At 40.4% G+C, this 23422-nt stretch overlaps 1 protein-coding gene across 9 annotated transcripts in view; it reads left to right on the top strand.

The window, feature by feature from the left end:
* Positions 1-23422, top strand: part of ARMH3 (armadillo like helical domain containing 3) — a 177790-nt gene that overhangs the window by 80801 nt on the left and 73567 nt on the right. For all 9 annotated transcript variants that reach the window (XR_003032881.2, XM_010820002.4, XM_002698448.6 and 6 more), the window contains one exon: positions 243-318. Coding sequence is in view for 8 of the 9 variants with exons in the window: in XM_010820002.4 (XP_010818304.1) it covers positions 243-318 (76 nt within the window). In the remaining variant the exon portion in view is untranslated. The remainder of the gene's footprint in view (positions 1-242; positions 319-23422) is intronic.

Below are 23422 nucleotides of genomic sequence, written 5' to 3'. Positions count from 1 at the left end.
GGGAAACCCAAGGCAGAGGAGTAGAATATTTTGATAGAAAGTGAAAGAAAGAGGAAAAAAATTGCGGGAAAGATAGTTGAGAATAAGCCCTAATTTTTTTCCTCTAGATTAGGATGTCTTAAATAGAAGATTGGCACAGACTGCGTTTGGTTTTTCCAATAGTGATATTCTTCATTGTGTCTTCGCTCATATTTCTTTAATACCAGTGGTCTGACACATCTTTGTTCTTTCCTTTTTTACAGTCCTGAGGCTTTCTACCAATGCAGGCCAGTGGAAAGAAGCAGCTAGCAAGGTGACTCACGCGTTGGTTAATATCAGGTAAGAAGTGAGGATTTATCTCTTTCAGAGTTCTGTGGTTAATCCTGAGGTTTATTGTACCTTTCTAAGTGAAATATGTTGAACATCAGTACTATTTTAAGCCCCGATGTCTGTAGGAGTGGAAGAAGTTTTCATATTTGATCAAGAAAAGCAGGAATGCATGTGACTTTCATTTTGTCGTATTGAAATAGCTCACAGAATTTGCTCGTTTATGAATTTTCTTACCAGGAGATAGTTGCAAACCCTTTTCAGGCCTCTTTGTTGCCAAAGTGGTTTCTGTGTATAAGCCATCTGAAAGCTTTTCTCTGGAAATTTTTTTCTGCCTTTCTCCATGAGTTGAATGAATGACTCATGGGATCTGGAACTTTTGACGTTTTGCTTTACATGGCTATTTCTATTTGTGGTAAACAGAGCCAAATGGAGCTCATGGGGCTAAGTCATTTTAGGTTCCTTATGAAACAGCATGGCAATTACAGAGTGCTGTATGTATTGGATAAAATTGAGTCAGACATGGAGTTGGTTTAGGGTCTTGAGAAAATAGCACACACTCACAGGAGAGAGCTGTTTGTAAATGGAGAGAATGTGCTTTCAGTGTCATGAAACCTAAAGCTGACTTGTGTTATTCTGGCTCCCTTTGTGCCTATCATTTTTTATTTTCTCAGCAGTTATTATATTGCTCTTGCAAACAATTAAAAAATTAACATTGAGTAGAAGAGGCAAACCCAACAGATGGGGAAACTTGATTTAGTTCCAGATATAAGTTTTGCCAGATATTCCCAGTAATAGTAATGCACATTTACAACTTGGTATAGATTCTGATTTGTGACAGAGCTGAGATTCAATATTTATTTCTATATCTTTCTTTTCTTGCCACCCCTTTCTTTTAAGGTAAAATGTCCTGTCCCTGCAGTGACTTACTAGTATTTGACAAGTCTGGGAACAAAAGAAAAAGTGTGAAATGTGTGTTTTGGGAGGGCAGGGGTGAGGGAGCAGGCGGGTGAGATGTGCTAACAAGATTGCATTGAGGGTATTGAAGGTTGATCTGCCTTACCTAACCCCCAGAGACATTTTGCAGCAAACATAGTTTTATAAATCTCACAACTTCATGTATATTTGCATCTAGCAAATAAGCCAGATACTGTAGTAAATCCTTATGATAAATGTGACTTTCTATAGGAATCAGGAATTACAAACTGCCTTCTCCTAAAGAGCCCTTTGTGACCTAAGGACAGTATGACAAATGTGGGTGTTTGAAAGAAACACCAGATTCTGGACTATAGAATGAAGTGCATATGGGTATAATTTATGTTGTGTTTATTTATTCATGTATTTACTTAGGGTTTTCAGGCAGTGTCTTTTCATCTGGGGCTTGTTTCCTTGATCACAGTCTTTTATGCTTGCTTTAATCTCCTGCATTGTTGCTTTTTCTTTCGGTGGCTTTTGGTTTGGCTGCTGTCCTTATTCTTCCTAGGGGCCATCAAACAGCTGATTTAAACTACTGACCTGTCCTTTTTCTGAATACCCCAGAAAGGACTGGCTTGGGCTTAGAGCAGATGCCTATAACCATGACACGGTTCTCTTTGTAAGTTAGGCCTATACCTTCATTTTCATTCCTCAAACTTCTTGATGAACTTGCTGCAGACAGTAATTATATCATCTTCACTGTTGCTAATGAATTAGACTTGGAATATATGTAGAAAACATCAAAAGATCCAGTCAGTTTTTTCAAGAGATTACTGGAAGGATGTTTTAGAATATCACTTACCACACTACCACCAGATCAGGGGAATATATTGGTGATGCTAAGCCTGCAGAAGTTTACTTTTTTATTTTTTAAAATTTATTTTCATTTAGTAAGGGCTAAACTAGGTACTGCTCTTTCAAAAATTGCTGTCTTTTTCAGTCATCAAACCCTATAGAGTATACTTTTTAACTAGTGAGGAAACTAAATCTTGAAGATATTTGAATTGCAAAATGTCCCACAATTCTTGTGTGTCAAATCCGAGAATTAATCATAGTTTTCTAATTCCAAATCCAGGGCTCTTTCTTTTATATTGTAATGCCTCCTTTTTTAGTGTTACTATGGAGGTAAACAGAAGATTCGGTATGATGTATTGAAAGGAGCTTGAGCATGGAAATTTGAGTTAGAGAAACCAGGTTTTTAATTTTTGTCTCTACCACTTAATGTGTGACCTTGAGCAACTTACTTAGCTTCTCTGGACCTCTTTCTACTAGCTATAAAATGGAGGTCATGAGGATATCAGTTGTTTTATAGAGAAGCGGTTGTGAGAATTATGTATGTTATAGTACTTAGAAAACTATAAAATACTGGTTATTTCATTTAGCATAATATCTTTACAGTTCATCGCCGATGTAGCACTTGTCAGAATTTCCTTCCTTTTTAGACTGAGTAATATTCCAAGTATATAGGTGCCACATTTTGTTTATCCATCATCCACTGATGAGATCCCAAGTGAATTGCTTCCACCTTTTGGTTGTTGTGTTTTTGGCTATCTGTACATGGGTGTACAAATATCTCTTCAGTTCCTGCTTTTGCTTCTTTTGCAAATATACTCAGAAGTAGAATTGGTGGGTTGCGTGGTAAGCCTATGTTTAATGGATAGATGCAAAGAGTTGACTCCCTGGAAAAGACCCTGATGCTGGGAAAGATTGAGGGCAGGAGGAGAAGGGGGCAACAGAGGATGAGATGGTTGAATGGCATCATCAACTCAATGGACATGAGTTTGAGCAAACTCTGGGAGTTGATGATAGACAAAGAGGGCTGGCATGCTGCAGTCCACGGGGGTCGCAAAGAGTTGGAAACGACTGAGCATCTATCTGAACAATAACCATATTTAATGGGGCTTCCCAGGTGGTGCTAGTGGTAAAGAATCCAAATGCCAATGCAGGAGACACAAGAAATGCTGGTTGAATCCTTGGGTCTGGAAGATCCTCTAGGGTAGGAAGTGGCAAGCACTACAGTATTCTTGCCTGGAAAATTCCATGGACGGAACAGTCTGGTGGGCTAGAGTCCATGTGGCACCCAGAATCAGATATGATTGAGCAACTGAACACACCTCAGTTCAGTCGCTCAGTCATGTCTGACTCTTTGTGACCCCATGGACTGCAGCATGCCAGGGTTTCCTGTCCATCACCAACTCCTGGAGCTTATTCAAACTCATGTCCATCGAGTCAGTGATGGCATCCAACCATCTCATCCTCTGTTGTCCCCTTCTCCTGCCTTCAGTCTTTCTCAGAATCAGGGTCTTTTCCAATCAGTCAGTTCTTTGCATCAGGTGGACAAAGTATTGGAGCTTCAGCTTCAGCATCAGTCTTTCCAGTGAATATTGAGGACTGATTTCCTTTAGGATTGACTGGTTTGATCTCATTGCAGTCCAAGGGACTCTGAGGAGTCTTCTCCAACACCACAGTGCAAAAGCATTAATTCTTCAGCACTCAGCTTTCTTTATGGTCCAACTTTCACATCCATACGTGACTGCTGGAGAAACCATAGCTTTGACTCAGCGGACTTATGTTGGCAAAGTAATGTCTCTGCTTTTTAATATGCTGTCTAGGTTGGTCATAGCTTTTTTTCCAAGGAGCAAGCATCTTTTAATTTCATGGCTGCAATCACCATCTGGAGTGATTTTGGAGCCCCAGAAAATAAAGTCTGTCACTGTTTCCATTGTTTCCCCATCTATTTGCTATGAAATGATGGGACTGGATGCCATGATCTCAGTTTTTTGAAAATTGAGTTTTAAGCCAGCTCCTTCTCTCTCCTCTTTCACTTTCATGAAGAGGCTCTTCAGTTACTCTTCGCTTTCTGCCATGAGGGTGGTGTTATCTGTGTATCTGAGGTTATTGGTATTGCTCCCGACAATCTTGATTCCAGCTTGTGCTTCATCCAGCCCAGCATTTTGCTTGATATACTCTGCATATAAGTTTAATAAGCAGGGGGACAATATACATCCTGTCATACTCCTTTCCCAGTTTGGAACCAGTCCATTGTTCCATGTGCAGTTCTGACTGTTTCTTCATGACATGCATACAGATTTCTCAGGAGGCAGGTAAAGTGAAAGTGAAAGTCATAGCCGACTCTTTGCCACCCCATGAACTATACAGTCCAGGATTCAAATTCTCCAGGCCATATACTGGAGTGGGTAGCCTTTCCCTTCTCCAGGGGATCTTCCCAACCCAGGGATCAAATCCAGGTCTCCCACATTGCAGGCGGATTCTTTACCAGCTGAGCCACAAGGGAAGCCCAAGAACACTGGAGTGGGTAGCGTGTCCCTTCTCCAGTGGATCTTCCCAACCCAGGAATCGAACCAGGGTCACTTGCATTGTGGGCAGATTCTTTACCAACTGAGCTATCAGGGAAGTCCTAGGTAAAGTGGACTGATATTCCCATCTCTTTAAGAATTTTTCACAGTTTGTTGTGATCCATGTAGTCCAAGGCTTTGGCATAGTCAATAAAGCAGAAATAGATGTTTATCTGGAACTCTGTTGCTTTTCTTATGATCCGACGGATGTTGGCAGTTTGATCTCTGGTTCCTCTGCCTTTTCTAAATCCAGCTTGAACATCTCAAAGTTCTCAGTTCACGTACTGTTGAAGCCTCGCTTGGAAACTTTTCAACACTACTTTGCTAGCATGTGAGATGAGTGCCATTGTGCAGTAGTTTGAACATTATTTGGCATTGCCTTTCTTTGGGATTGGAATGAAAAGTGACCTTTTCCAGTCCTGTGGCCACTGCTGAGTTTTCCAAATTTGCTAGCATATTGAATGTAGTACTTTCACAGCATCATCTTTTAGGATTTGAAATAGCTCAACTGGAATTCCGTCACCTCCATTAGCCTTATTTGTAGTGATGCTCCTTAAAGCTCATTTGACTTCACACTCCAGGATGTCTGGTTCTAGGTGAGTGATCACACCATGGTGGTTATCTGAGTCATGAAGATCTTTTTTGTATAATTCTTCTGTGTTTTCTTGCCACGTCTTCATAATATCTTTTGCTTCTGTTATGTCCATACTCCCCATGTTGTTCTTTCACTCACCTTCTGGCTGAATCCCCATCTGGAACGCGGAGGCTCGTCAAGCCTACTAATTATGCCTGGGCTTCTAAGATCTAACCAGGAGGCCTTAGTGTCTCCTCTCCTTCGGGAGAATAGGAGGACACCTGCGGCCTACATAGGTGACGTAAATTCCTTATTTTGGAATTGTATTAGCTTTCCACATAAACCAAGTTATTCAGCCTCTTTTCTCCACTGAATTTCCTACTGAGCTATCCTTATTCTATTACTCTTTATATCTCTAATTAATATTTAATTGAAGCTATTGTATCCAGTTCGCCGAAGCCGTCTCTCCTTCGAATTTCCCTGGATCCACCGGGGCTGGACCCCGGCATCCATACCATTTCTGTCCTTTATTGTGCCCATCTTTGCATGAAATTTTCCCTTGGTATCTCTAATTTTCTTGAAGAGATCTCTAGTCTTTCCCATTCTGTTGTTTTCCTGTATTTCTTTGCATTGATCGCTGAGGAAGGCTTTCTTATCTCTCCTTGCTATTCTTTGGAACTCTGCATTCAAATGGGTATATCTTTCCTTTTCTCCTTTGCCTTTAGCTTCTCTTCTTTTCTCAGCTATTTGTAAGGCCTCATCAGAAAACCATTTTGCCTTTTTGCATTTCTTTTTTTTGAGGATGTTCTTTATCTTCAGGATGGTCTTGCAGGTCATCATATAACCGTTCAACTTCTTCAGCGCTACTGGTTGGGGCATAAACTTAGATTACTGTGATACTGAATGAAAACAAACAGAGATCATTCTGTCATTTTTGAGAGTGCGCCCAAGTATTGCATTTCAGACTCTTTTGTTGACTATGATGGCTACTCCATTTCTTCTAAGAGATTCTTGCCCACAGTAGTAGGTATAATGGTCATCTGAATTTAATTTGCCCATTCCAGTCCATTTTAGTTCACTGATGCCTAAAATGTCGGTGTTCACTCTTGCCGTCTCCTGTTTGACCACTTCCAATGTACCTTGATTCATGGACCTAACATTCCAGGTTCCTATGCAATATTGTTTTTTACAGCATCGGACTTTACTTCCATCATCAGTCACATTCACAACCGGGGACTGTTTTGCTTTGGCCCAGCCTCTTCATTCTTTCTGGAGTTATTTCTCCACTCTTCTTCAGTAGCATATTGGACACCTACCGACCTGGGAAGTTCATCTTTCAGTATCATACCTTTTTGCCTTTTCATACTGTTCATGGGGTTCTCAAGGCAAGAATATTGAAGTGGTTTGCCATTCCCTTCTCTAGTAAACCATGTTTTGTCAGAACTCTCCACTATGACCTGTCCTTGGGTGGCCTTACCCAGCATGGTTCATAGTTTCATTGAGTTAGACAAGGCTGTGGTCCATGTGGTCGGTTTGGTTAGTTTTCTGTGATTGTGGTTTTCATTTTGTCGGCCTTCTGATGGATAAGGATAAGAGGATTATGGAAGCTTCCAGATGAGAACAACTGACTGTTGGGGAAACTGGGTCTTGTTCTGATGGGCGGGACCATGCTCTGAAAATCTTTCATCCAATTTTCTGTTGATTGGTGGGGCTGTGTTCCCTTTCAGTTGTTTGGCCTGAGGCCAAACTATGGTAGGGGTAATGAAGGTAATGGCCCCTCCTTCAGAAGAACTTGTGCACACACTGTTGTATTCAGTGCCCCTGACTCTGCAGCAGGCCACTGTCGACCCATGCCTCTGCCAGAGACTCTTGGACACTGACAGTCACCTATGGCTCAGTCTCTTGTGAGGACACTGTTCCTTTCTCCTGGCTCCTTGTATGCACAGGTTTTGTGTGTACCCTCCAAGAGTCTGTTTACCCAGTCCTGTGAAAGTTTTGTAATCAAATCCCACTGACCTCCAAAGTCAAATTCCCTGGGGGTTCTCAATCTCTTTGCTAGATCCCCAGGTTGGGAAATCTGTTGGAAATCTGTTCTTAACAGTGCGAGAATTTCTTTGGTGTAATTGTTCTGCAGTCTGCTTGGCAGGTCTTTGGTGGAACTAATGGCAACCTCCTCCAAGAGGGTTTATGCCGCACTTTGCGTGACGCAGGTCTGCTGCAGCCAGAGCCCCTGTCCCCGAGGCAGGCCACTACTGACCCATGCCTTTGCAGGAGACACTCAAACACTCAAAGGCAGGTCTGGCTCAGTCTCTGTGGGGCCTCTGGGTCCTGGCGCGCAGAAGGTTTTGTTTGAGCCCTCTGAGCGTCTCTGGTGGGCGTGGAGCACACCTATGTTTAGTGTTTTGTGGAATTGCCATGCTGTTTTTCAGGGTTAGTATTTTGAGCATTGAGAATGTTTCCTATATGTGTCTTCATTTATCTCTTTTATATATGTTAATATGTTACCCTTAAAAGATGTTTTGCTTCTCTTTGTGGGTAGGCTTTGATGCTTTGAATAACAGTGGTCCAAGGAAGTATTCTTTTCTCTGAGGGCAAAAATGTGGTATGCCTAAGAAGTCTGCATTCCCACTGTTGTGTTCAGTCGCTCAGTCCTGTCTGGCTCTTTGTGATCCCATGGGCTGCAGCATGCTAGGTTTCCCTGTCCTTCACTGTCTCCCAGAATTTGTTCAGATTTATGTCCATTGAGTCAGTGATGCTATCCAACCATTTCATCCTCTGTCGTCCCCTTCTCCTCCTGCCCTCAATCTTTTCCAGTATCAGGGTCTTTTATAGTGAGTCAGCTTTTCACATCAGGTGGCCAAAGTATTGGAATTTCAGTTTTAGCATCAGTCCTTTCCTGTACAGTATTGTTCTTTACAGCATCAGACTTTACTTTCATCACCAGACACAGTCACATCTGTGCATCGTTTTTGCTTTGGGTCAGCCTCTTAATTATTTATGGAGCTATTTCTCCACTCTTCCCCAGTAGCATACTGGACATCTTCTGACCTGGGGAGCTCCTCTTCCGGTGTATCTTTTGCCTTTTTATACTGTTCATGGGGTTCTTGAGGCAGGAATACTGGAGTGGTTCGTCATTCCCTCCTCCAGTGGACATTTTGTTAGAACTCTCTGTTATGACCTGTCCATCTTGGGATGCCCTGCACAGCATGGCTCACAGCTTCATTGAAGAAGGGGGAGATTATACAGCACAGAGAGGCCAGAAACACAGGATATATGACACTATTAGGCAATGGCACCCCACTCCAGTACTCTTGCCTGAAAAATCCCATGGACGGAGGAGCCTCGTGGGCTGCAGTCCATGGGGTCGCTAAGAGTCGGACACGACTGAGCTACTTCACTTTCACTTTTCACTTTCATGCATTGGAGAAGGAAATGGCAACCCACTCCAGTGTTCTTGCCTGGAGAATCCCAGGGACGGGAGAGCCTGGTGGGCTGCCGTCTGTGGGGTCACACAGAGTCGGACATGACTGAAGTGACTTAGCAGCAGCAGCAACACCTGGAAAGGATATTTTTTAAATCTGGCTGCACCTCAAGGCATACAGAACCTCCCCAACCAGTGATTGAAGCCACGGAGTCTTAACTACTAGACCACTGGGGAAGCCCCTGAAAAGAATTCTAAGACAGAGTGAACAAACTTAGCCACCTCTTCTCTAGTATGTTCTTTGATAATCATGGGAAGGGATTAGGTTGCATGTGAAATTTTCAGACACCTAACAGCTGGAAGAGCCTCTGAGACTGGTTTGCCAGTTGATGACAGATACAAGTTATGTCTTTGGGATCTTCTGGAATGTACTGCATATAATGGCAACCCTAACAGTATCTCACCAGCAAATGAGAAACTGCAGGAAGACTGCAGACCTTTTTTTTTTTTGAGTTTAGATTGTGACTGAAAATTAAAAATCCTTCCACTTTCTTGGAGGCCTAAATTTGCTCAAGTGTCAGTCTGTTTGCTTTTCACTTGTCTTTCGTGGCTTAGTCATGCTAGTTCTTTAATTATCAAAGTTATTTGTGTTTAAACAATTTGTCTCTCTCTTCCTGTTTGATCCTTCAGAGATTCTTAAAATGCAGCTGCTTAGAAACTGCTATTTTTATTGAAACACCTGATGCATTAATATACAGGGCCTTATGTTTGTTCCTTCCCCTCTAGGGATGTTGCATTGCTTTGCCACAAGGAAAATAAAATAGTATGTCTCCACCTTTAAAATTCCATTTGGTATAATTGTTACTTTAAGCTGCCTTCACACATCTGCTGATCCACAAAGGAAAAATATGGGACTATGTGCAAGGCTAGAAGGAAAGCATTTGATACTTTTGCTTGGACACTTCTATGCTAAGTATTTCCTGCCACCACTGAGCAGGCTACCTCAGTGAGGCCTTGTACTTTAGGGAAGATGTCTGCTGACTTTCAACCTAATTAGTCAAAGGAGAAAAAGAAAAATGTTAGACTGAAATCTGACCTTCATCTAACCAAACAACTTTCAAGGTAAGTAATTTGAAGCCCTTAATGAATCTCTTCATGTTAACATCTTAATGCTTTTCACTTAATGAGCATTTTATTAGCACCAAGTTCACATCCTATTCTCTGGTTGCTCACAGAAATAGAGACTGAATCACTGCAGATGGGCTTTTCTCCTGATGTATGATTTTCTTAAGGTGATAAAGTTTGAACTCTGTGATTAATATATTAATTTTTCCCTTTATCTGAAATACATTAAGCCAAAGTTTAGTTGGTCTTTGAGAATGACTTTTTAGATATTGCTGGGGTTAGTGACAAGCTTGTGGTTTGGAATGAGAATTAAGTGCATTTCTTTGTAAGTCTCTTTTAACTGTTCTCCTGGTGAGTTTGCCTGCAGTCCTCTGTTTGCTCCAGTGGTCTTTTTGTTCCGATGCTGAGGTATACTCTCCCCTCCTGCTTAGTGCTTATGTAGCTGTATTCTTTCATCCTAAAAAATTCTCCCTCAAAAAAAAAAAAAAAAATAGAATGCTTTAAATGTACACTCTGCTGGGGACTCTAAGGAAAAGAAATTCAGCAGCCTCTGTCTAAGGGGGTTCATTGAGAATAATACCCTTTGGAGTGGGCTATGTACAGAATTCTGAATGTCATAGAGAGGGAGGTGTGGAACACCCTCAGGCAGTAATCAGGGAGGGTACATTCACTATTGATGGCCACAGAGTTAGGATTGGAAAGGGAATGGAAGGTCTCAGCCAGGCAAAATTCCCCCGAATCCCTTTGCTCATGCACCTGTTTGGGCTATAAAATTTGCCTCTTCGTCACAGCTCTCTTATCAGAATGGATACTGATGAGTTGAGAGGAAGAGCAGTTTGACACCAAGCACTTCAGCTGAAAGATGCAACCTAGTCTCAGTTCAGTTCAGTCGCTCAGTCCTGTCCGACTCTTTGCGACCCCATGAATTGCAGCATGCCAGGCCTCCCTGTCCATCACCAACTGCCGGAGTTCACTCAAACTCATGTCCATCTAGTTGGTGATGCCATCCAGCCATCTCATCCTCTGTCATCCCCTTTTCCTCCTGCCCCCAATCCCTCCCAGCATCATTCTAAAGGAGATCAGTCCTGGGTGTTCTCTGGAAGGAATGATGCTAAAGCAACCTAGTCTGCTGCTGCTAAGTTGCTTCAGTCGTGTCCAACTCTGTGCGACCCCATAGACGGCAGCCCACCAGGCTCCCCCGTCCCTGGGATTCTCCAGGCAAGAACCTTGGAGTGGGTTGCCATTTCCTTCTCCAGTGCATGAAAGTGAAAAGTGAAAGTGAAGTCGCTCAGTCACGTCCGACTTGTAGCAACCCCATGGACTGCAGCCTACCAGGCTCCTCCATCCATGGGATTTTCTAGGCAAGAGTACTGGAGTGGGTTACCATTGCCTTCTCCGGCAACCAAGGAGCAGAAATATTGGGCAGATGACTCCTGAGTAGCAAGGAGTACATCCAGTTGTCTACTCCAAAGTGACAGGCAGGCTCAAATTATTCCTGGGATCAGAACTTAACAGTAATGACCTTTCTTCTGTTAATCAGACCCTGCAGGTCTCATATTACAGAGGATGAAAAGTATTATGCAGATTAAAACAAAGCACCATAATGAGGCTGCTGCAATACTGTTTCCCCAGTCGCTGGGAACATTACATATTATTCTAATAGTTGCTGTTCCCCAATCTCTTAAGACTGTAGCAGCTAGAAATGAAAAACCAAACACTGAATCCCATGTGGTTTATCGTCTCTTTTGCCCTAACTTGGTTTATGCCGCAGAGAGGTTTTTGCATTAGGTCATATCTGAGCTTGGTCAACTGCAGTGCAGTAAAGAAGTCTTGGTTTAGGAGATGCAGATATATATAATGAAATATTAAGATTTTTAAAAATTGGGGCTGCTGTGATTTTAAAGTGTTACTTTAGCATATAAAACCCTTCCTTACTGCAACCTGACTTCTACTTTGCCTTTTTAAAAAAAATTGTGAGCAAATATTTGTAACATAACATTTACCATTTTTAACCCTTAAGTCTGCAGTTCTGTGGCATTAAGTACATTCACTCTGTTGTGCAACCATCACCTCCACCAACCATCTCCAGAGCATTTTCATCTTCCCCTACTGAAACTGTACTCATTAAGCAATAATTTCTCATTCCCTCCTCTTCCCAAGTCCTGGCAATCACCATTCTACTTTCTGTCTACTCTAGAAACTTCATATAAGAGGAATTATACACTATTTGTCCTTTTGTGACTGGCTTTTTTACTTAGCATAATATCCACAAGGTTCTCCCATGTCATAGCATATATCAGAATGTCTTTCCTTGTTTTAAAGATAAAATTCAGTATTCCATCGTGTGTGTGTGTGTGTGTGTTTATTTATTTCATTTTCTTTATGCATTTATCCATTGATAAATGGTTGCATCCTCCACCTTTTGGCTATTGTAAATAGTGCTGCTGTGAACATGGGTGTACAAATATTTGAGGATATGCTTTCACCTTTAGGGTATATACTGAGAAGTCGGATTGTTGGACCATATGGTAATTCTATTTTTAATACTTTGAGGAACCATCATAACCTTTTTCCACAGCAGCCATACCATTTTACATTTCCATCAGTGATAACACAAAGTTTCCAATTTCTCCACAGTCTTGCCAGCACTTGTTATTTTCTGTTTTTTAGAATCACAACCATCCCTGTAAGTGTGAAGTGTATCTCACTGTGATTTTCGATTTGCAATTCCCTGATAACTAGTAGTGTTGAATATCTTTTCATGTGCTTATTGGCCCAAATTTGTGTATCTTCCTTGGAGAAATGTCTAATCAAGTCCTTTGCAGGTTTTTAAATTGTGTTTTGTTGTTGTTGTTGAGTTTTAGAAATGCTTTATGTATTCTGGATACCAATATCCTGCCTTACGGTTTGCAAATACTTTCGCCCTTTCCATCTATTTTTTCTTTTGTTGTCAGTGCTTTTGGTGTTATATCCAAGAAATTGTTGCCAGTGCGAGTCATGAAGCTTTTTCCCTATGTTTCTTGAAGAGTATTATAGTTTCAGCTTTTACATTTAGCTATTTGATCCACTTTGAGTGACGTTTTTAACATAGTGTAAGGATAGAGTCCAACTTCGTTTTTTTTTGGAGTTGGAGATCCAGTTTGCCCAGTACCTACTTTGTTCTTTTTGAGATAACCACAACTCTAATTTCTAAATTTGAATCAGGCTGAGTTTGGAACTTAACTGATAAGGTGTAAAAATGGAGACTTCACATTTTTTCTGCATGTCTTCGTTCCTTTTGGTTTTTAAGTTTGCTATTCCTCTGCTTGATTAAGAACAGGGACTCTGGAGTTAGATTGTCTGACTTTAAGTCTGAGCTGTACTGCTTGCTTACTTTGAAGAAGTTATTTAACCACTTTTTGCTTGAGTTTCCACATCTGTAAAGTGAGGATAGTAATGGAACCTGTGTCATTGTTGAGATGATTAAATGACAGTATTGAAAAGCACTTAGAATAGTACCTGCTATATAGTCACTGCTATGTAATTGTTCATTATTATTATTATCTTTTTTAAAAATTGCTGTCCTGAATGTTCACATCTGGGGTCTTACCAGCCTTGGTTCTGATGATCTGCACAAGACTTCATTCTAATCAACCGAATACCTTCCATATGGAACTTTGTTCAGTTCCATTCACTCCCCTTCATGTGGACTTAGAAGGGACCAGAGATACAAAATGATATTATTTCAAACTTCCTTGGTGGTCCAGTGGCTAAGATTCTGGGCTCCTGATGCAGGGGGCATTGGTTCAATCACTGGTCAGGTAACTAAGATCTATCTGTCATGCCTCAAGTAGGGGCCAAAAAGAAAAAGAGAATATGAAAGGAAACTAACCAATGTGTTCATATCTCTGGTTGGAGAGATTATAGGTATTTAAAATTTTTGTCTTTCTAATATTTTATTAAAAACAGCTGTGGATTTATTTATTTATTTTTTTTGATACATGCCCTTTCTTAGGCTAAGGAAGTTCCTTTCTATTTCTGTTAATAGTTTCTGGTTTTGTTTTGTGTGTGTGTGTTTGTGTGTGTGCTTGTTTTGTTTTACCTTGAGAGGGTGTTGGTTCTGTTTTTTTTTAACTTTATAAACTTTTTGTTTTGATTGGGATACAGCTGATTAACAGTGTTGTGGTAGTTTCAGGTGAATAGCGAAGGGACTCCCGCTATATATATACACGTATCCATTCTCCCTCAAACCCCCTCCCGTCTAGACTGGCACATAACATTGAGTAGAGTTCCGTGTGCTGTATAGTAGGTCTTTGTTGGTTATCCATTTTGAATATAGCAGTATATACATAACCTTCCCAAACTCCCTAAATTCCCTTTCCCCTGGCAAACATAAGTTCATTTTCTAAGTCTGTCTCTGTTTTGTAAGTTCATTTGTATCATTTCTTTTTAGATTTCACATGTAAGGGATGTCATACCATATTTCTCCTTATCTGTCTGACTTAACTTCACTCAGTGTGATACTCTCCAGACCCATCTGTGTTGCTACAAATGGCATTATTTCATTCTTTTTAATGGCTGAGTAATATTCTATTGTATATATATGTGTTACATCTTCTTTATCCATTCCTCTGTCAATGGACATTTAGGTTGCTTCCATGTCTTGGCTTTTGTAAACAGTGCTGCAATGAACATTGGGGTGTATGTATCCTTTCAGGTCATGTGTTTCTCCAGAACGTATGCCCAGGAGTGGGATTGCAGGGTCATATGACAGTTCTATTTTTAGTTTTTTAAGGAACCTCCATGCTGTTCTTCATAGTGACTGTACCAATTTACATTCCCACCAATAGTGTAGGAGTGTTCCCTTTTCACCTCAAGAGGGTGTTGGGTTTTGTCACTCTTTGTGCATCTGTTGAGATGGTCATGTGGTTTTTGCTTCTTATGCTATTGATATAGTTTAATTGATTTTCAGATATCAAACCAATCTTGTATTCCTAGGATAAATCTCACTTATGGCTCATGATTCTTTCTATATGTTGCTGGGTTCAGATTGCTTATATTTTTCTGAAGAATTTTTGTGTCCATATTCATAAGAGAAGCTGCTCTGTAGTGTTCTTTTCTTGTGATGCCTTTGGGCTTTGGGGGGAGTTATTTGTTTTTGTTTTAAATATTATCATATTTTTATTCATCTTACTTAGGGATGTCGCTTCATTGTGGTGGCAGTGAGGAGCAGGGGGAAAGAAACTTCAGTCATGCCTGCACAAAGGTTATGATATTGACTGAAGATGATGGTGAAAAGGTGTTTGCACTGGCTAAGGCCAGCCTGAGGTAAACTTTGGAAGCTAATTCTCGTGCTCAGAACTGTCCCCACATGTGTTCATGAGGAATCTGTCCTCTCTTGGCAGTTTTACCTCATCCAGGGATGTTTGGGGAAAAAATGTTGCCGGGTCCTGTCTGTGGTCCATGGCCTGGAGCAGAGAAATGCACACCAGGAGGACTGGGTCAGGTAGCAAGGCCTTGCTGCCCAGTGATCCCTATGCATCTGCTTACTCGACTGCTGGTTGTCCGGTGATGTCTTTGATTTTGATATCAGGGTAATGCTGGCCTCACAGAATGAGTTGGGGAAGTGATCCCGTCTCGTTTTTTTAAGACTTTGTGAAAAGTTAGTATAAATTCTTCTTTAAATCTTTGGTTCAGTTAATCAGTGAAGCCACCAGGGCCTGGGCTCTTTTTCACAGGTGGTTTTTCTGAAGTTGTAATTCATTGTCTTTGTTCGTTATCAGATCAGATCAGTCGCTCAGTCGTGTCCGACTCTTTGCGACCCCATGAATAGTAGCACGCCTGGCCTCCCTGTCCATCACCCAACTCCCGGAGTTCACTCAGACTCACGTCCATCGAGTCAGTGATGCCATCCAGCCATCTCATCCTCTGTCGTCCCCTTCTCCTCCTTCCCCCAATCCCTCCCAGCATCAGAGTCTTTTCCAATGAGTCAACTCTTCGCATAACGTGGCCAGAGTACTGGAGTTTCAGCTTTAGCATCATTCCTTCCAAAGAAATCCCAGGGCTGATCTCCTTCAGAATGGACTGGTTGGATCTCCTTGCAGTCCAAGGGACTCTCAGGAGTCTTCTCCAACACCAAAGTTCAAAAGCATCAATTCTTCGGCACTCAGCCTTCTTCACAGTCCAACTCTCACATCCATCCAACGAACCTTTGTTCGTTGTTTGTTCGTTTGTTTGTTGGCAAAGTAATGTCTCTGCTTTTCAATATGCTATCTAGGTTGGTCATAACTTTCCTTCCAAGGAGTAAGCATCTTTTAATTTCATGGCTGCAGTCACCATCTGCAGTGATTTTGGATTCCAGAAAAATAGTCTGACACTGTTTCCACTGTTTCCCCATCTGTTTCCCATGAAGTGATGGGACCGGATGCCATGATCTTCGTTTTCTGAATGTTGAGCTTTAAGCCAACTTTTTCACTCTCCACTTTCACCTTCAAGAGGCTTTTTAGTTCCTCTTCACTTAGGTCTATTCAAATTGTCTATTTCTTGAGTCAGTTTTGGCAGTTTTTGTCTTCCTAGGAATCTGTTCATTTTGTCTAAGTGGTCTAATTTATTGACATAGAGTTGTTCATAGTGTTTCTTTATAATCTTTTTTTAATCTGTAAGGTAAGTAGTAATGTGCTGTCCTTTATATCTGATTCTACTAATTTGAATTTCCTCTTTTTTCTTTGTTAGTCTAGCTAAAATTTGTCAGTTTTGTTGATCTTTCAAAGGATCAGCTTTTGGTTTTATTGATTTTTTTTCTCTTTTGTTTTTCTATTCTGTATTTCATTCACTTCCATTCTTGGTGTTTTAAATTTTCTTCCTTCTTGCATTAAGCTTAGTTTTCTCTTCCATAAGACAAATCTCAATAAGTTTTAAATGGTAGAAATAATATGAAGTATATTCTCTGACCAAATCAAAATTGATGGGGAAATTTTGAAAGAGAATTTCAAAATGGGAACTTTAATAACTGAATAAATAATACTAATTAAACACTATGAATAGATTACATAGTAGATTAGGTAGAGATGAAGAATCTTGGTGAACTGGAATATAGGTTTAATTAATTACCAGTATTGCAATAAAAAAAAAAAGAAAGAAAGAAACTTGGTCGGAGAACATACTTTGTATGATTTCTGTCATTTTAAATTTATTGAGGTTTGTTTTATGGCCTAGTGTATGATGTATCCTGATGAATGTTTCATATGCACTTGAAGAAAACATAGTTTGTTATGGTTGTGGGTACTGTTCTATGTTAGATCTAATTGATTTATAATATTGTTCAAGTCTCCTATTTTGTATTAATCTTCTGCCTAGTTGTTCTCTTCATTATTAAAGAATGGGTATTGCAGTCTCCAATTTTTATTATTGAATTTTCTCTGCTTTCATTTCTTTCATGACATATCTTTTTTGCTCATTTTTTTTTTAACTTTCAATCTGTTTATACCTTTAAATTTAAAATATGTCTCTAGTAGATGACATTTGTTGGATCTTATCTACTTTATCCAGTCTGATAATCTCCACCTTTTGATTGGATTGTTTATTACTTTCATATTTAATGCTGTTATTGATATAATTGGACTTATGTCTGCCATTTTATTTCTAGTTTTCTCTGTGTCCCAGGTCTTTTTTTTTTCTTCTGTACCTTAACTGCATTCTTTTGCATGAAGTAGACATTTTCTAATATAGCACTTTAATTTCTGTAATGATTTTTTCACTGTTCTTTAGTGGTTGCTCTAGGGCTTACCATATATATCCTATCAGAATTAGAAGTTGTTCAAGTTTATATATAAATTTGTGTGATATATGAATATTACTTAGGTAGCCCTTAAATAATGTATACATGCAATACTCCAGTACACTCTATTTGCCAAAATAACACACTAAAGGGAAGAATTTCACGTATTTCCTAAGAAAGGAGGAATTAGAAACAGGACCCTAATTTTGTCCACTTCTTCATATCTGGAGTTAGGACTAGGTGATAGTGGGGGAAAGTCTGTATTTAAACTTTATATGCGTACATTTCCTTTGTGAGAGATTTTTTTTCACATGTAAGTGGTAAATACAGCATTCTAGAACCTGCTCTATTCTTTGGTGAGCTAATAGCCCAGAGCTATTTCTTTTTCTATACTCAAAATGTGAGTACTCAGAGCTTACTGGCTCTTAATGCCTGCATGTTGAGCCTTATAACTAGAAGTAAAGGTACAAAAGTAAGAGGACTAATTGGTGAAAACTTGTTTTGGAGGTATATGATTTCTGAGAGAAGGACACAGTACTTTGAGTGTATGAAAGAGTTCTTAGGTGTGTTCTTTTACATCAGGAGTCAGTGTTGGTTTGTGGAAAGTATTCTTGGCCTGTGCCCTGTCTTTTGCATCTCATTTTCTCCCAGCAGGGTAGGAACTGCTGATTGTGGCCTGTTTTTATTGGCTCAGATAATGAACAATCTGTGGAGTATGACTCCTAGGGAAAAGGAGTCAACTTTGAGCCCAACTCTCTGTCCTGAATCTGGAATGTGAAATAGAAGGATCTCTTTGGTGGGTGCATACTCTGGGAGTGTCAGTTAAGGCCTCCTAGGTATGGGGTCTCATTCTTTGTAAAGGCTACTATTTTATAGAAATGCGACAGCCAACTTGAGGAACCTCATAATTTTGAGTTAGTTGAGAAAGATCTTATCTATATCAGATAACCTTATTTTGAATGTTGTTTTGGAAAACGCTTAGACAATCTTTTTTCTTGTTAATTACGTTGATATTTTTCTCTTTCTTAATGAATTATGCCAAGTACTTACTTGAGCCTTTTGGAGATGGCTTGGAGGGACTGCCTTTGTGACTGAGCCTGTGATAATGGAGTAGCTGCTTTCTGGGGACTAAGGTAATTAAGAGTGCAGGTTCTTGAGGTGAGTTGGAAGGGCTTTATTCTCAGCAGACAGTTGCAGATGAAATTGCTAAGAACACTGGAGGAGAAATGTATTTTTGGCAGTTTGCTCTAGAATGTTCTAGCCGTTGGTCCCAGTTGTTTGAGTGAATGGCCCCTATGTGGCAGGAGAGCAAATCATTTCACAACATTCTTTGTTTCTGTAAATATGTATTTACAAAGCAAAGGCCTTTGTTTTGTCCCTGTCCCCACTGGTTATTAGTTAGATCTTCTATGTATAATTTTATGGTATGGTAAGAGACGTGAACCATGAAATTCCAGATGTTCAAGCTGGTTTTAGAAAAGGCAGAGTAACCAGAGATCAAATTGCCAACATCCACTGGATCATAAAAAAAGCAAGAGAGTTCCAGAAAAACATCTATTTCTGCTTTATTGACTATGCCAAAGCCTTTGACTGTGTGGATCACAATAAACTCTGGAAAATTCTGAAAGAGATGGGGATACCAGACCACCTGATCTGCCTCTTGAGAAACCTGTAGGCAGGTCAGGAAGCAACAGTTAGAACTGGGCACGGAACAACAGACTGGTTCCAAATAGGAAAAGGAGTACGTCAAGGCTATATATCGTCACCCTGCTTATTTAACTTCTATACAGAGTACATCATGAGAAACGCTGGGCTGGAAGAAGCACAAGCTAGAATCAGGGTTGCCGGGAGAAATATCAATAACCTCAGATATGCAGATGACACCACCCTTATGGCAGAAAGTGAAAAAGAACTAAAGAGCCTCTTGATGAAAGTGAAAGAGGAGAGTGAAAAAATTGACTTAAAGCTCAACATTCAGAAAACTAACATCACAGCATCCAGTCCCATCACTTCATGGCAAATAGATGGGGAAACAGTGGAAACAGTGGCTGACTTTATTTTTTGGGGCTCCAAAAGCACTGCAGATGGTGACTGCAGCCATGAAATTAAAAGACGCTTACTCCTTGAAAGGAAAGTTATGACCAACCTAGATAGCATATTCAAAAGCAGAGACATTACTTTGTCAACAAAGGTCCGTCTAGTCAAGGCTGTGGTTTTTCCAGTAGTCATGTATGGATGTGAGAGTTGGACTATAAAGGAAGCTGAGCACCAAAGAATTGATGCTTTTGCACTGTGGTGTTGGAGAATACTCCTGAGAGTCCCTTGGACTGCAAGGAGAGCCAACCAGTCCATCCTAAAGGAAATCAGTTCTGGGTGTTCACTGGAAGGACTGATGTTGAAACTGAAACGCCAATACTTTGGTCACCTGATGCAAAGAGCTGACTCATTTGAAAACACCCTCATGTTGGGAAAGATTGAAGGCAGGAGGAGAAGGGGATGACAGAGGCTGAGATGGTTGGATGGCATCACCAATTCAATGGACATGAGTTTGGGTAAACTCTGGGAGTTGGTGATGGACAGGGAGGCCTGGCATGCTGCAGTTCATGGGGTCGCAAAGAGTCGGACACAGCTAAACAACTAAACTGAACTGAACTGAAGAGGAGCCTGGCAGGCTACAGTCCATGGGCTCACAAAGAGTTGGGACATGACTTGGCAACTAAACAACAATAAAGTTAACTTTAGATTTTAAACCTAACGTTAACTTTTTTACGGGTGTCTGAGATGAGCCATTATTGATAGATGTTCCTCATTCTGCTAGTATTTGAATCAACAGGATCAACCATATGGCATTTTTAGTGTCTGTAGATAGGCATCAAAAACATGAGAGGAGAGACACTGAGAGATAGAGAATGAATGAGAGGAAATATGATATGTTTGTGTGAGATAGATTTGGGCTTCTTTCTTTAAGTGTGGTTTTAGGAACGTTTCTTTATTCTTGTCTTTCTGTCACTGCTTCCTTATCTTTATAGCTCTTTCTAAGTACTAGGAGTTGAAAACCAGAGGGGCAGTCAAGGTGACCTAGAATTGCTGCTCCATTTTAGCAGATCAGGAAGAAAGGTGTTTTCAATTGACTCATTACAAAATGGGGTGGGAAGGGGCTAGAGTGTACAGCAGTCCAATTCCTCAGTTGTACCAGCAAAAGCAGATGTAACTTGTGCCCTTTCCCAGCCAGTTTGCCTCATTCTCTGGCTCTCTGGAGACAGCCTGCTTTTGCTGGTGCAGCTGACTCTGGTCCTGTAGGGATGGGTTGCTCCCTAATTATTATTGATTCAAGTGGGGGTGCGAAATTTTTGTTTTTATCCGAGAAAAGTCATTGTTTTCCAAAAGGATCTCTTTTTTTTTTTTTTTTACTGTATTGGGTTCTCTAGTTGTGGCAAGTGGGGGCTACTCTCTAGTTGCAGGCTTCTCGTTGGAATGGCTTCTCTTGTTTCAGAGCGCAGGCTGTAGGGCACGCGCATTCCGTAGTTGCGGCTCACGGGCTCAATAGGCACATGGGCCTGCCTAATTGCTCCATGGCGTGTGGGATCTTCCCAGATCAGGTATTGAACCGTCTCTCCTGCATTGGCCGGTGGATTCTTTACCACTGAGCCACCAGGGAAGCTCCAGAAGGAATTCTTGCTAGGAAATGTAGACATTTAATCATGCCTTAGTTCACAAAAGGCTGGCTTCTAACTGTAATTGATACAAAGCCTAGCTGCAAATAGGCATAGTTTTAAGTCCCTAATTCCTTTCCCTTTTCCATTCTATATCTAAGATACTTTAAAAAGTAGTCTTAAAATTGTGGGAAGTTCTTCATCTTTTCCTTTATTTTTCCCTTTCTATTTATGTTTTCCAAAAGTCAGAGTGGAACTCTGTTCATATTAGGTATTTTATTTTATTTTTTCTCAACTTTTTATTTTGTGTTTTTTTTTAATTAATTAATTTATTTTACTTTACAATATTGTATTGGTTTTGCCATACATTGACTTGAATCCACCATGAGTGTACATGTGTTCCCCATCCTGAACCCCCCTCACACCTCCCTCCCCATCCCATCCCCCTGGATCTTCCCAGTGCACCAGCCCCTAGCACCCTGTATCATGCATCGAACCTGGACTGGCGATTCATTTCACATATGATATTTTACATGTTTCAGTGCCATTCTCCCATATCATCCTGCCCTTGCCCTCTCCCACAGAGTCCAAAAGACTGTTGAATACATCTGTGTCTCTTTTGCTGTCTCACATACAGGGTTATCGTTACCTTCTTTCTAAATTGCACATATATGCGTTAGTATACTGTATTGGTATTTTTCTTTCTGGCTTACTTCACTCTGTATAATAGGCTCCAGTTTGATCCACTTCATTAGAACTGATTCAAATGTATTCTTTTTAATGGCTGAGTAATACTCCATTGGGTATATGTACCACAGCTTTCTTATCCATTCATCTGCTGATGGACATCTAGGTTGCTTCCATGTCCTGGCTACTATAAACAGTGCTGCAGTGAACATTGGGGTACATGTGTCTCTTTCAATTCTGGTTTCCTCAGTGTGTATGCCCAGCAGTGGGATTGCTGGGTCATATGGCAGTTCTGTTTCCAGTTTTTTAAGGAATCTCCACACTGTTCTCCATAGTGGCTATGCTAGTTTGCATTCCCACCAACAGTGTAAGAGGGTTCCCTTTTCTCCACACCCTCTCCAGCATTTATTGCTTGTAGACTTTTGGATCACAGCCATTCTGACTGGCGTGAAATGGTACCTCATTGTGGTTTTGATTTGCATTTCTCTGATAATGAATGATGTTGAGCATGTTTTCATGTGTTTGTTAGCCATCTGTATGTCTTCTTTGGAGAAATGTCTATTTAGTTCTTTGGCCCACTTTTTGATTGGATCTTTTATTTTTCTGGAATTGAGCTGTAGGAGTTGCTTGTATATTTTTGAGATTAATTCTTTATCTGTTGCTTAGTTTGCTATTGTTTTCTCCCATTCTGAAGGCTGTCTTTTCACCTTGCTTATAGTTTCCTTTGTTGTGCTCAGGTATTTTAAAATCTGCTGATGGGATGAAGAAGCAATTACTATCGGGTCACAATATGTTTTCCTATCAGCAAACCCAAACAGGCATTTCTTCTGCAAATGAAACTTTAGGTTTCTTTGGATTACTGTGAACAAAAAGAGAAGTGTTCTTGGCCATAGGAGCTTAATCATTTTAAATTCTCGATTATACCAGAATGGCCAAGGTCCCATGTCTCCCAATTTCTATTTAACTTTTATCTTGCAGGTTAGCAGTGCTGGGTCACTTAACCTTAAAAGCTGAGAGAATTTAAGAGGCCATCTACCCTAGTCTCCTTGCCAAAGCATAAATCTCATTTGTTGAGGTAATATCAACCTCTGCTTGAAGACCAAGTGAAACAGTGCTTAACACTTCAGGCTGTATACACTATTCACTTTTTAAAATGATGAGACTCTCTGTGTCAACTCATCCTTTTTATAATCTGAACCTGTTGATTGTTTTTCTACCTTCAGATGCAACACCAAAACGTTTACTATGACTTCTGTGTTGAATTCTTCAAAGGGCTAGCATGTATATTACTGCCATTCTGTAGGCAAAACATCCTTTCCTCCCTCAGTTGTTCTTCATATAACATGGTTTCAAAATCTCTGGCATGCTGTGACTATCCTTTCAGTATATTCTGTCTTCTCAGTTTCCCTCCTAAAGTGTGGTGTTAGCATATGCCTTGTACCAAATGAGCATTCAGTTAATGTTTTAGATTGAGTGACACTTAGAACTGGATCCAGATATGATCTTAGTAGTTTAGATTGTAGGAATACTATTAGCATCCAAGGTAGAAACCTATTGCATTTGCAGCCT

This window comes from Bos taurus, chromosome 26, assembly GCF_002263795.3.
Source record: "Bos taurus isolate L1 Dominette 01449 registration number 42190680 breed Hereford chromosome 26, ARS-UCD2.0, whole genome shotgun sequence".
Classification (NCBI taxonomy): Eukaryota; Metazoa; Chordata; class Mammalia; order Artiodactyla; family Bovidae; genus Bos; species Bos taurus.
Note: the sequence above shows the minus strand (reverse complement) of the source record. Positions and strands in the feature narration are given on the sequence as shown.